This window comes from Labrus mixtus, chromosome 13 (assembly GCF_963584025.1).
Source record: "Labrus mixtus chromosome 13, fLabMix1.1, whole genome shotgun sequence".
In the NCBI taxonomy this organism is placed as follows: Eukaryota; Metazoa; Chordata; class Actinopteri; order Labriformes; family Labridae; genus Labrus; species Labrus mixtus.
In genome coordinates, this window is record NC_083624.1 from 7497073 (window position 1) to 7508266 (window position 11194).

Sequence of the window (11194 nt, forward strand, 5' to 3'; positions counted from 1 at the left end):
GTAAATGTCATGATGCTAAAAAAACATAAAAGTATGAACAGCTATTGCCAGAAACACACTCTTTTAAAATGCTATTGATCTCTGTGTTATAGCAGATAGAAGCTTTTATCCACATAGTTCATCCATCAAATAACGACTATCAGTGAGGAGCCCCCGACTGGATACGACTCATTACCTTAAGACAGACTCACCAACCATGGTGAGCAGACACGACCACTGCAATACAAGATCAGTGAAAAGTCCTAAGCTAGTAAGATCTGTATCTGATGCTAATGCACTATGGATCAGTATCTGCCCCTCCCTCCTCTCCAGTCTGCCTCTGCTCCCCTGAGATCCCAACATGGAGGCTCTTTCCTGTTTAAGTGGGCTCCCTCCCTCCCTCCTCCTCTCCAATGTGTCAAGGGGCAAAATTCACATTAGCTGGCTGTAATAGGACGTCCAGGCGATTGTGTGTGCGTGTGTGTGTGTGTGTGTGTGTGTGTGTGTGTGTCACATGCCACAAACATTTGGCCTGCTTCCTAATTCTAATCACAATTTCACCACAGAATCTGTACAATTAAATCCCCCTCATAATCTTTGTATTAGTTTAATAGTTGTTGTTTTTTTCCCCCCACAAAACTGCACCAAAACAAAGAAACACATTGCTAAAATCATTTTGAATATCTTTGTTAAATTCGTCTAATTCTTGACGAGTTTGCAGAGACAGTCAGCCTACGATCAAATCTGTCTCCGGCTCTCAAGTGGGTACAAATCACGTTGAGGGGATTTAGTGCTGCTTAATACCCGTGACTGTCCCTGATTATGGTGTCATTTAATAGAAACGTCCTGCAGCATGCTGGGAGCAGACCACCTCCATGTGGAGGACACTGACAGGCCACAGAGTCTGATCCATGTGAGGAGGGAGTGAGCATGCATGGACTGCAGGTTTCTTGCAAATGATCAGCATGTGATCAGTCTGTTTGGAAAACTAACTAAATGATTTGGTGATTAACCCCCGAGTGGCTGAAGAGCAGAAAGTGGATGTTTTGACTAAGACGGGAACACAGAGTGCTGTGATGCTCTCATTGGCTCGCTCGGCTCATTTTCCAGCTGTGGCATTGATTTTAACACTAATAGTGCCTGCATAGACACAAGCACTCAAACGTGAGCAAGAATAGTCCAACCAAAACATAAAATAATCATGCATGTGTTTGCACTTTTTTTTTTGCTACTGTGTGACCAGTGAGTGGTCCAATTACTGAAGATGAGATGAAAGGATAGAGAGAAAGAGAGAGAGAGAGAGAGAGAGGGGAGAGGGATGAGAAACTAGCAGGGCCTTCACTCCCCCCGACCGAGTCTAGAAAGAGTAACTGAACTCGGATTGTGTAACGACAGAAATAGACTTTCCGAGAGAGAGAGAGAGAGAGAGAGAGAGAGAGAGAGAGAGAGAGAGAGGGTGAGTGAGAGAGAGAGAGAAATAGACTTTCCAAGAGAGAGAGTGTGTGAAAGAGAGAGAGTGTGTGAAAGAAAGAGAGTGTGTGAAAGAGAGAGAGAGAAATAGACTTTCCAAGAGAGAGAGTGAGTGACGGAGAGAGAGAGTGTGTGTGAAAGAGAGAGAGAGTGAGAGTGTGTGAGTGAGAGACGGAGAGAGAGAGAGAGAGAGGGTGAGTGAGAGAGAGAAATAGACTTTCCAAGAGAGAGAGAGAGAGTGTGTGAGAAAGAGAGAGAGAGTGAGAGTGTGTGAGTGAGAGACGGAGAGCGAGAGAGAGAGAGAGGGTGAGTGAGAGAGAGAGAGAAATAGACTTTCCAAGAGAGAGTGAGTGACGGAGAGAGAGAGAGTGTGTGTGAAAGAGAGAGAGAGTGAGAGTGTGTGAGTGAGAGACGGAGAGAGAGAGAGAGAGAGAGGGTGAGTGAGAGAGAGAAATAGACTTTCCAAGAGAGAGAGAGAGAGAGAGAGAGAGAGAGTGTGTGAGAAAGAGAGAGAGAGTGAGAGTGTGTGAGTGAGAGACGGAGAGCGAGAGAGAGAGAGAGGGTGAGTGAGAGAGAGAGAGAAATAGACTTTCCAAGAGAGAGAGTGAGAGACGGAGAGAGAGAGAGTGTGAGTGAGAGAGAGAGAGAGTGAGAGACGTAGAGAAAGGAATATGACTCTGCTCTCTTCATATTCCAGCAGGGCCTCTTCTATGACGCCTCTGCACTTCCTCAAACCGTGAGAAAAGTCTGTGCACGCTCACGCAGCAACAACTCGTACTGTACAAGCACAGAGAGGTCTCACAACGAGAGAATACAGGATGACACAGCAATCAGGGTGCGATGAAAAGGATTTTTACATGGCTGATTGGAAGTCAGTACCAAGCATGGCCTTTTACACACTTATACACTCGCTATGGGCTTAAAATAGGGTAAAGAAATTATCCCAGATTTGCTTCTATTTTATACTTTAAAACTGTCACAGCCAGATTTGACTCTTTTTAGAGTTTGGAGCTTTTCATTTAAATACAATATTACCAACTGAACCAACAGGAAATCAAATGTTAGAAATCTCCCTCGACTCAAACCAAACTCCAAATCACAGCCTCTACAGAGAACACATACATATAGTGCGTGACCAATCACAGAGCCTGATTTCATGTTAAAGGCTGCATCAAGGTGACAGAGGAGAGACAGTTGCTGCAACTTTTAGCCACAAGCATCAATAGTCAATTCAGGTCACCAGAGTAGCTCGGGCCAGAGCAGAACACAGCTAACAACAACGTGTGTATTAATGAGGCCAGACACCACCACTGTTATGCGCGTACAGGACACATGTAGGATTGATTGAACAACGTATCTGGTGCTGTCACGGCTACCAAAATACCATGATGCATCTCTGATTGTCATGATGAAAACGCAGACTGCCTGATTTAAAAATGAACATAATGAAGCATTAAATCAAGCGACATGATTCACCTGTAAGTACAGCACACACAGATCTAACTGCCAAACTATTCACACAATAATGTGTAGACACGATGTGTGCAGGTTAATGTGTGCACACTCTCCTGGCTGTCATTAAACGCACTGATGATAGTGCAATGTTAATGGGGTTGCAGGCACTTCTGACGGTCAACAAATAACAGGTGCAGGGCTTTTATGAAGCTTTTTATGGGCTTAATTAAGAGCATTTTTGAGGGGTTTTTTTTGGATGGAGGTGCAGAAATAATCTTTTAAACAATCTTTTATTTTGTCTATTAACGCACATGATGTGTATGCACAACATCATGTTGCTGAAAATCCATGTTTTGATCCATCTGCAGGAAAATTGATGCAAATATTTCCTCCACATTTACACTTGAATTAATGACCGGTATATTTTCCCTTCATGTTAGCAAAGACAAATAAACAATCACAGGCTTATAATTATTACTGAATATCTTTTTAAAACCTAAAAAAAACTTTTGAGTATCATTTAACCCGAGTCCTCTACTCTGGAGGTAACCTGAGGATACAACTGAAGTGATTAAACCACGAGACACTACGAGGTCGCAGCGTGTGACATCATTCATGAATGAACTGCAGTTTGAGGGGAAACCTTCACACCACTCTTTAAAGCCGTTTTCACATCCGCACTCCGGATAATATCTAGATAATTACAGGAGGAACGCTCCGGAGATTCTCCCGACCTAGCCGTTCAGATATGCTCCTCACAGCGGGGGACTTTCCCTGTCAGAGGGGGCGCTACACAGCGTTATAACGAGAATATCTGTCTTTATATCAATGCTATGTGTAATCCAAAAGAGAGAGAGGAGAACAACATACTGACGAACAGAAAACAGAATGCAGACGTTTAATTAGAGCACGGAGATCGTAGAGGTCGCGTGCAGACACTTTAGACAGTCACTGTATAAACGTCATTCTCTTTCTATTGGCTCGAGGTGAAATCTCCGGAGTATATGCTGCCGCGTTCAGACATCAGCTCACTCAGATATTCTGCTGATAAAATACTAGAGGTCTGGCCGGATAAACTCCGGGTAAAGTCTGCACGAAAAATGCGTCCGTTTGCGTTCACACACAGCCTACAGAACCTCCGGGTAGACTAATCTCTGGAGTTTTTCAGGAGATTTCTGTATGTGTGAAAAGGGTTTATGAATCACTTCCAGTGACTGTCACAGATCCTAATCCTGCAAAACTGTCCGTGTTTATAAACCAGTCTGAAATCTGGGAAACGCAGTTGTATGGATATACACAGCATGATTAGATTCACCCTCTGAATTGAAACAATAAGGCTGAGTACTAGAAGATGAATGTAGAGACATGCTCTCATGGCAGCACTGGGCTGCAGGGAAAGGGAAATCTGTGATGAATATATGTGGAGATTTGAGGAATTCCTGGGCAGCATACGGCATCAAGCTAAAGGCATGGGGGGGGGGGGGGGCTCTCTCTATCTCTCTCTCTCTCTCTCTCTCACTCTCTCTCACTCTCACTCTCACTCTCACTCAAAGGGTTGAAATGAAATGTTCCATCACTGTTGCAATCATGGTAAGATAGTTCACTGCAGTACTGGAAAATCCTGTCACAGGAATGTGAGAGACGTTCGGCTATGCAACACTGAAGACATCAGTGAGCAGACGAGATAGTGGTGCAAAGATGTCAGATAGCACAGTGGCTGTATGCAGCCTGCAGAGCCATCCATACTCACTCAGGGGACATTTTCTTCTGGTTTCACTCTTCACTGATGTATTCCAGTTTGTTAATTAAATAGCCGGACAAATTCTAACATTATACATCTTACAGTTTGTTCACCCACACACCTTATTTGAACCCACTAGCTTCTTCTGGGCAACAGCTACATTTAGCTTTCTAGCTAAAATTAAAGATTGATTGTGTTACATGATATGATGGAAAAGCCGGAAATAACTAATGTAGATTCACATTAGCCCTGTGGGGTAAGCAATTCAGCCTGATGCTAACAAGGTATGCTAACGAGGAATCCTGCACAAAGCTTGAAAAAAAAAAGCAGGACAAAAGTAAAGACAGAAGTCCCTAGGAAAACGTTAGCTAGGAATATATGCCTTCCTTATGTTTTGGACATTTTGCTAGGAGTTTTTGAGAGGCATTAGCTGCTGTTTCGCAGTAGCTAACTGGTTAGCAGAAACAGGTAAATAACTAGCTGAAATACCAACAAGCAACTGCAGGGTTTGACATTATTAGAGCATCAGAGCTACCACCCTGAGTGTGACATCAGAGGAAAATGGCCACCATATAAGATGTTCAATAACCGTCGCAGAAAACACCTGATGAGGATCATTTTCTACGGCGTCTCTTTCTTATTTAAATCCTGTGCATGATTCTGATGATGGTTCTCGTCCCCTCACGGTCTCATTTGGAATCAAAGAGTATATAATTAGTTCATTTTGTTCCCATCATCATCTGCAAAATGTGGCAAGGAGGGAGGACAGAGAGGAGGAGGGGAGTAAATAGAGGAAAAGAGAGATGCAGCTTTGAAATGCTAAACAGGCTGCTCGTTGTTCTTGGCCAGCTGCCTCACCCCCAAAAACAGAACCAAAGAGTGAGAGTGCTCATGTGGATGAGGAAATGTATGCATGCATATGCTTTTGAGTGTGTGTGTGTGTGTGTGTGTTCCTGTGTGGGAGGGGTAAGTGCATTCTCTCCAGGATCATACACACTCGCTACAGCAGCTGCTTGAGATAGTCACGTTATTCTCATACATAAACGGGCCACAAGTGTGTGTGTGTGTGTGTGTGTGTGGTGTGATTGTGAGTGTGTAAGAGTGTGTGTGTGTGTGTGATTGTGAGTGTGTGTGTGTGTGTGTGTAGGTCCAAAGTGCAATCATGACATTGCATTATGTGTATCTCTTGATGATGAATCAGGTTGTAGCAGGTTATTTCTGTCACTTGTTGATAAGAGAATCATTACTTCTACATGTCCAATTCTAAAACTTCACTCGAGTGGAGCTAAAAAAAAAAATCAAAATTTGAACAGAGGACAAAATCTGGAGACCGTTCAAATAGTTATTTTTTATTAGGAAGGTTAGAAGATGAGAGCTTTTTAAATACTCTAAATGATGAGGGAAGAAACGACATTCGACCCATTTATTATCTCCATTAGCCTGAGGACACACCGACCATCATTTATGAAAGAGAAGAAGAACATTAGACCCACAACTCCTTGGGTCAACCCTCTTAAAAAAAAGGTGGAAAGCCTCTCAACCATTCAACACCTGAACACCACATCGCCTCACCTTGTCCTCTGCTCATTAATATTCCTCTAATCTCAATCTCTAAATTTATCAATCAATCAATAATTCAACTGCACTAGCTGCACCACTTTTAGAATAGAGTGTGGTTAAAGTTTAACCACCGCCAATATGAAGTAGGATTTATGATGTCGTTAAAGATACCTTAGTCAAAACGAGATCGTTGTTTATTACCTCATAATTAAGATAAAATGATAAAGTTTTTTTTTGTCAGCAGAGAGCCGATAGTAAGACAGAACAAAGTCGGAACTAATTCAAAAGGAAATTAAAAGAAAGACAATTAAATAAGTTTAATACATTACTTCAGTAAAATGAGGACTAAAAAAAACTGTCATAAAACCCTTTTTAATATCAAATAAATTCTACTTTACAGATATGAACCCTTACAGGAGTTCTCAGATCTGCAGGCTGGCCGTCAAAGCTGCTCGTCCTGAGCGGCCCGCCTCTTCAGGTTTGTAACCTTTAAGCACCTTAATGAGGTCGTTTTTATCACAGAGTTTCATGGCTGGAAAAGAAAGACGCGTCAAGATCGCACCAGGCGATAGACGTGCTCTTTGTAGTCCGTTTCGCTTGATTTGTAGTTTTCATACTAGCAGACCTGCTAACATCAGTAACATCCGCCAGTCAGATATGTTCCCTTATCTCCTTCGTTCTCATTTCCTATCCCCTTATTCAAACCTCTCCTTTCCCCTGTGACATTTTTTTTAACAAGGTCAAGAGAAGCAGATAAGAAAGAACATATGGGGGTCTTTTTTTAAGACTTTTCCAAAGAGCCCCTATAGTCTCACAGAATGTCACAAGTAATGCAACTGTGATTCCTTGACACATGTGGGTGTGACTTTTGTTGCTATTCTGCTGCATCGATTCTTAACTAAGGGTTGGTTACGGTTAGTTATTTTATTTGCTTTTAAATCTCTGAATGGTCTTGCCCCACCCTACCTCTCTGAGCTTCTACACCCTTACACACCCACCCGCTCTCTCAGGTCAGCTGATCAGCTGCTCCTGAGGGGGCCTAAAACCAAGCGGAAGCTCAGAGGGGATCGTGCGTTTGCTGCTGCGGCTCCAAAACTATGGAACGATTTACCTCAGCATGTTAAACAGGCCTCTTCTCTGCCTCTTTTTAAATCTCTTCTTAAGACCCATCTCTTTTCCCTTTAATACACAGTAAGACGTCAACTTATTTATTGATTTGATTTATTTTTTTGCGTGCCTATTTGTTTTATCTCTTTTAAATTGATTCTGTATTTCACATGTAGTTTTCTTTTCTCTCATGTGAGCTGTTATGTATTTTATTTATTCTTCTGTACAGCACTTTGGTCGAGTGTGGTTGTTTTAAAGTGCTTGACAAATAAAGTTGGATTGGATTGGAGTTTCCCAACACACATATGGATATGATTGCCTTTAGGGAAAACAGGACATCACCATTAGAGAACCTAGAAGTTAAAAGATGGTTGCAATGCTACTTATCATTTATACTTCTTTCTATCCTCAAACCAAAAGACTTGTGCATCACAGACTCTTCATTGGGATGTTTTTAACTCTTCAAGATCGTGTTGGTGCCATTGTCAATCCCCTGAAAGGAAGATTTTTCTAGCCGACTTGTGTTTGGGGCTTTGTGAGTGTCAAATTAGAGATAGTCTCTGGCTGAACAACTCTGCATATGTGAATGGCACAAAATAGTTCAACAAAATAGAATCTACAGATAAGGATAGTGGACCAACTGAGTCAAAGTGTGACAATCAAAGAAGGACGCGTTATGACTGAGAGCTTGGGGTCTTAAGCTTACAAAACTAAGACCAAATCAGCGTTCCAAATGTCTAGTGTCAAGCTCATTTTTTTCTACAATTTCTGTTTTCCTGCACTGAAAGCACAACAAGTATTGAACTCGATGCACTGTGAACCCTCTTGTAAAGACACAACAACCTCATTAAACCAAGGTATCAACTTCTCCAACATATTCACGATCATGCAAAAAAAAAAAAAGTAGGCCAAAAGTTCCATTATTAAAAGTTATCCAATTCTTCTTTTGAACTTTTATGATTTTCATGAGTCAAACTGATTTATGGCCCTTTTGCTAAAGTCTTTAAATAAATGTTTTATGTGTTTACTGCTAACACCTTCCTCTATGGGGCTAATAAAAATCCATTGATTTAACACCTAGTTAATTGGATGACTACCAACACTGCAGCCTTTAATGATTGATAATGAAATACTGACTAACCAGATGAGCCTCTTGAAAAAAATACATTTATGGAGAGAGACTGGTGTAACAGTCATGTAATGTCAATGTCTGCTCTTTGGGGCTACATTCAGTATTTTATGATTTAACAATAAGGAAAAGACTTCATTGAAAAAACACAGATTTCCACCCTGGAGAGCTTTTTCTTTCCTTTTTTTTTATATAGCTAAACATCCAAGATTGTAACACACTGACAGCAGCACAGCCGTAGTATCTGGGGCAAGAGGAGTAGCACATTTTGGATGTAAGTGCTTCTCCTTTGTAGAGAGTGTGTGTGTGTGTGTGTGTGTGTGTGTGTGTGTGTGTGTGTGTGTGTGTGTGTGTGTGTGTGTGTGTGTGTGTGTGCGCCCTAGTCCACTGGGGTGGTTTCCTCTGCCAAGGCCCAGAGGAGAGCCCCAGGCCTCACCCCACTGACACACATCATGACCACATCACAGCCTCAAACCACCACCAACACATTCCTTAACAGAGTCATTTTTTCCTCACACACACACACACACACACACACACACACACACACACCCAATTGCTTCCTATATATCAAGATAAGAAAAGGTGGTAGCTATAGGTCAGTTGGATATCTCCAGCAGGGACAGCCACTCATTAATAATCATCAAAAACATGATTATTTGAACGTATAGTGTCTGCAATCTATGGCAAAAAATACTCAGTGCTGAAATGTTTTAAGAAGCTGTTTAGTGAAGAGACATTTGAACAAAACGTGCAGTGGAAAGATGCATGCTTATGACTAAATACAGAGATACTATAAAGCAAAAAATTTAGTGATTTATGAGTTTGAAGGAGGAATGTGAGACTCCCATGGTTCTGCAGGTAACTTCGGGCCTAGTGCAGCTCTCTCTCTGCAGCCGGTCTATAAGCAGCCCGGTGGCACGGTGCCACTGTGGCTCCATAAACAGGATCCTCTCTGTGTCACACTCCTCCTTCCAGTCGTCGCGACGTCTGACATCGAAACGGCCCCAGAACAAATAATATCAGTGAACCAGACAACTGTGGGGCGGCACCTTCCGATTTGACAAGTTGCGTAATAGACCGGCCCTATCGCTTTAACGCGTTAACGCCATTACGCGCTATTACGCATACCGGTATTCATGCTATGTAGCAAATCCTAGCTATGAGATCTAATCGACATTCAAGTGGGCATTAATGAGAGCGGATCTGCAGTAAAAAAAAAAAAGAAAAAAAAAAAAAAAGGAGTTGGCTAGGTTCTCTCGGCTGGGCTGGTGCCAACCCCCCAGCTTCCCCCCTGCTGCACTGCCCGGGCACGGCCTGCTGCTAAACCCAGCAGGTCAGGCTGACCGGCGCGTCAGAATGCAGCTGTGTGTGTGTGTGTGTGTGTGTGTGTGTGTGTGTGTGTGTGTGGTGCTAACACTGAGGAGAGCAGCGGTGTGTGTGTTTGCCAATCTCAAGCCAGTGACCAAGATTCATGACAGGGGCTAAGAAGCTAACGTTAGCTCACCATACAGGCTCACTTTACACATTTCCAGTTCGGTTTTGCAAGAATGTGAAGCCCCACTTTTTGGGGCCTGGTGCATGCAGAGAGAAGGTGGGAAAAGACATGAGGAGGGGTACTCACTGCTGACTTTCATGCTGCCAAATGCAGAGGGCTGCGGCACTGGTTTGCAGCTCTCTGCGAAGGATGTGGTCCTGGGCCGACCCGACATGATCCAAACCCCCCCTTTTGGTTCTCTCTCGACTCGGAGACTGGAGACTCACTCACTGAACGGCAGACGGGCAGATCGATCCGCCGGACCTTCTCATCCAACAAAAAAGGATGGCAGAAAAATGAATACCAGTAAAAAAAAAATTAAAAATTAAAAGAGAAAGGGTTAGGCAGAAAGCGAAGTCCAAGATCCTCCAACACCTTCTAAAAGAACCCGTTTCTTTCTGTCCCTACAATCAGAGCATCGTTTCTTCCGTGTGCTCCAGGGTTTTCTCTCAGCGGGCCTTTGAAGACACGTCTCCGACTAAAATAGTCATGAATCTGGCCTCTCCCTGTGGCCCCCTCCCCGATTAAAACCGACTGAGATTTCTATTTCAACGTGGAATTATTTTCATAAATATGAAAACAAGCTGTGAGGATGTCTGCTCCAGGTGAATGCGGTGTTTTCTTGACACATGCGGTTCCTCTTCATATCCCGATGTGGAGGCTCAATGATCCGACTGCCATGGCGGCTCCCTCGCTGTAGCTCAGCCTTACCGTCCAACGGAAAAATCCTCCCGTTGCCTCAGTCTTCAGAAAAACGAGTTCAGCACCTCACGGTTGAATCAAAAAAAAAAAAACCCGCACCTCGTCGCCCACAAATTTTCGGTTTTCTTTCCCGAAGTCCCGGGGCAGCGACCTCTTCAGATAACGATGGTCTTAAAGCACACAGAGGGCGACGGTACTGAATTTCTTTTTTTTATTCCTTCCCCACAGGTCTCGCTGTCTTTGTCGCTGCGCACATTAGCTGCGCAGTATCCGTTACGGGACGTAGGGCTACGTCCAGCATCATAGAAGGAAGTTTACGCCGCTGTCGTAACTCTAAACGGAGAATAGGAAAACTGTGAACGCGCAGACGGCGAATCTGAAGTGGCGGGTTCAACCAATCAGAAGAGGGGATACTTCAGAAATGGGCGTTGACCGGGTTTTATCTGATCCAATGAGGACGCCGGTTCTCGAGCACCACATGGAACAATTTGCTTGGCGCCGCCCTCGCGACTTC

The 11194-nt window shown here is 43.3% G+C and overlaps 1 protein-coding gene across 4 annotated transcripts in view; it reads right to left on the reverse strand.

Moving 5' to 3' along the window:
- Positions 1 to 10979, reverse strand: part of gsk3ba (glycogen synthase kinase 3 beta, genome duplicate a) — a 37960-nt gene extending 26981 nt beyond the window's left edge. For 2 of the 4 annotated variants that reach the window (XM_061053467.1, XM_061053466.1), the window contains exon 1: positions 10066 to 10979. In XM_061053467.1, the coding sequence (XP_060909450.1) occupies positions 10066 to 10153 (88 nt within the window). In that variant the 5' untranslated portion in view covers positions 10154 to 10979. The remainder of the gene's footprint in view (positions 1 to 10065) is intronic. The other 2 variants (XM_061053465.1, XM_061053464.1) reach the window with 1 other exon arrangement.
- Between the last annotated feature and the right edge of the window lie 215 nt (positions 10980 to 11194).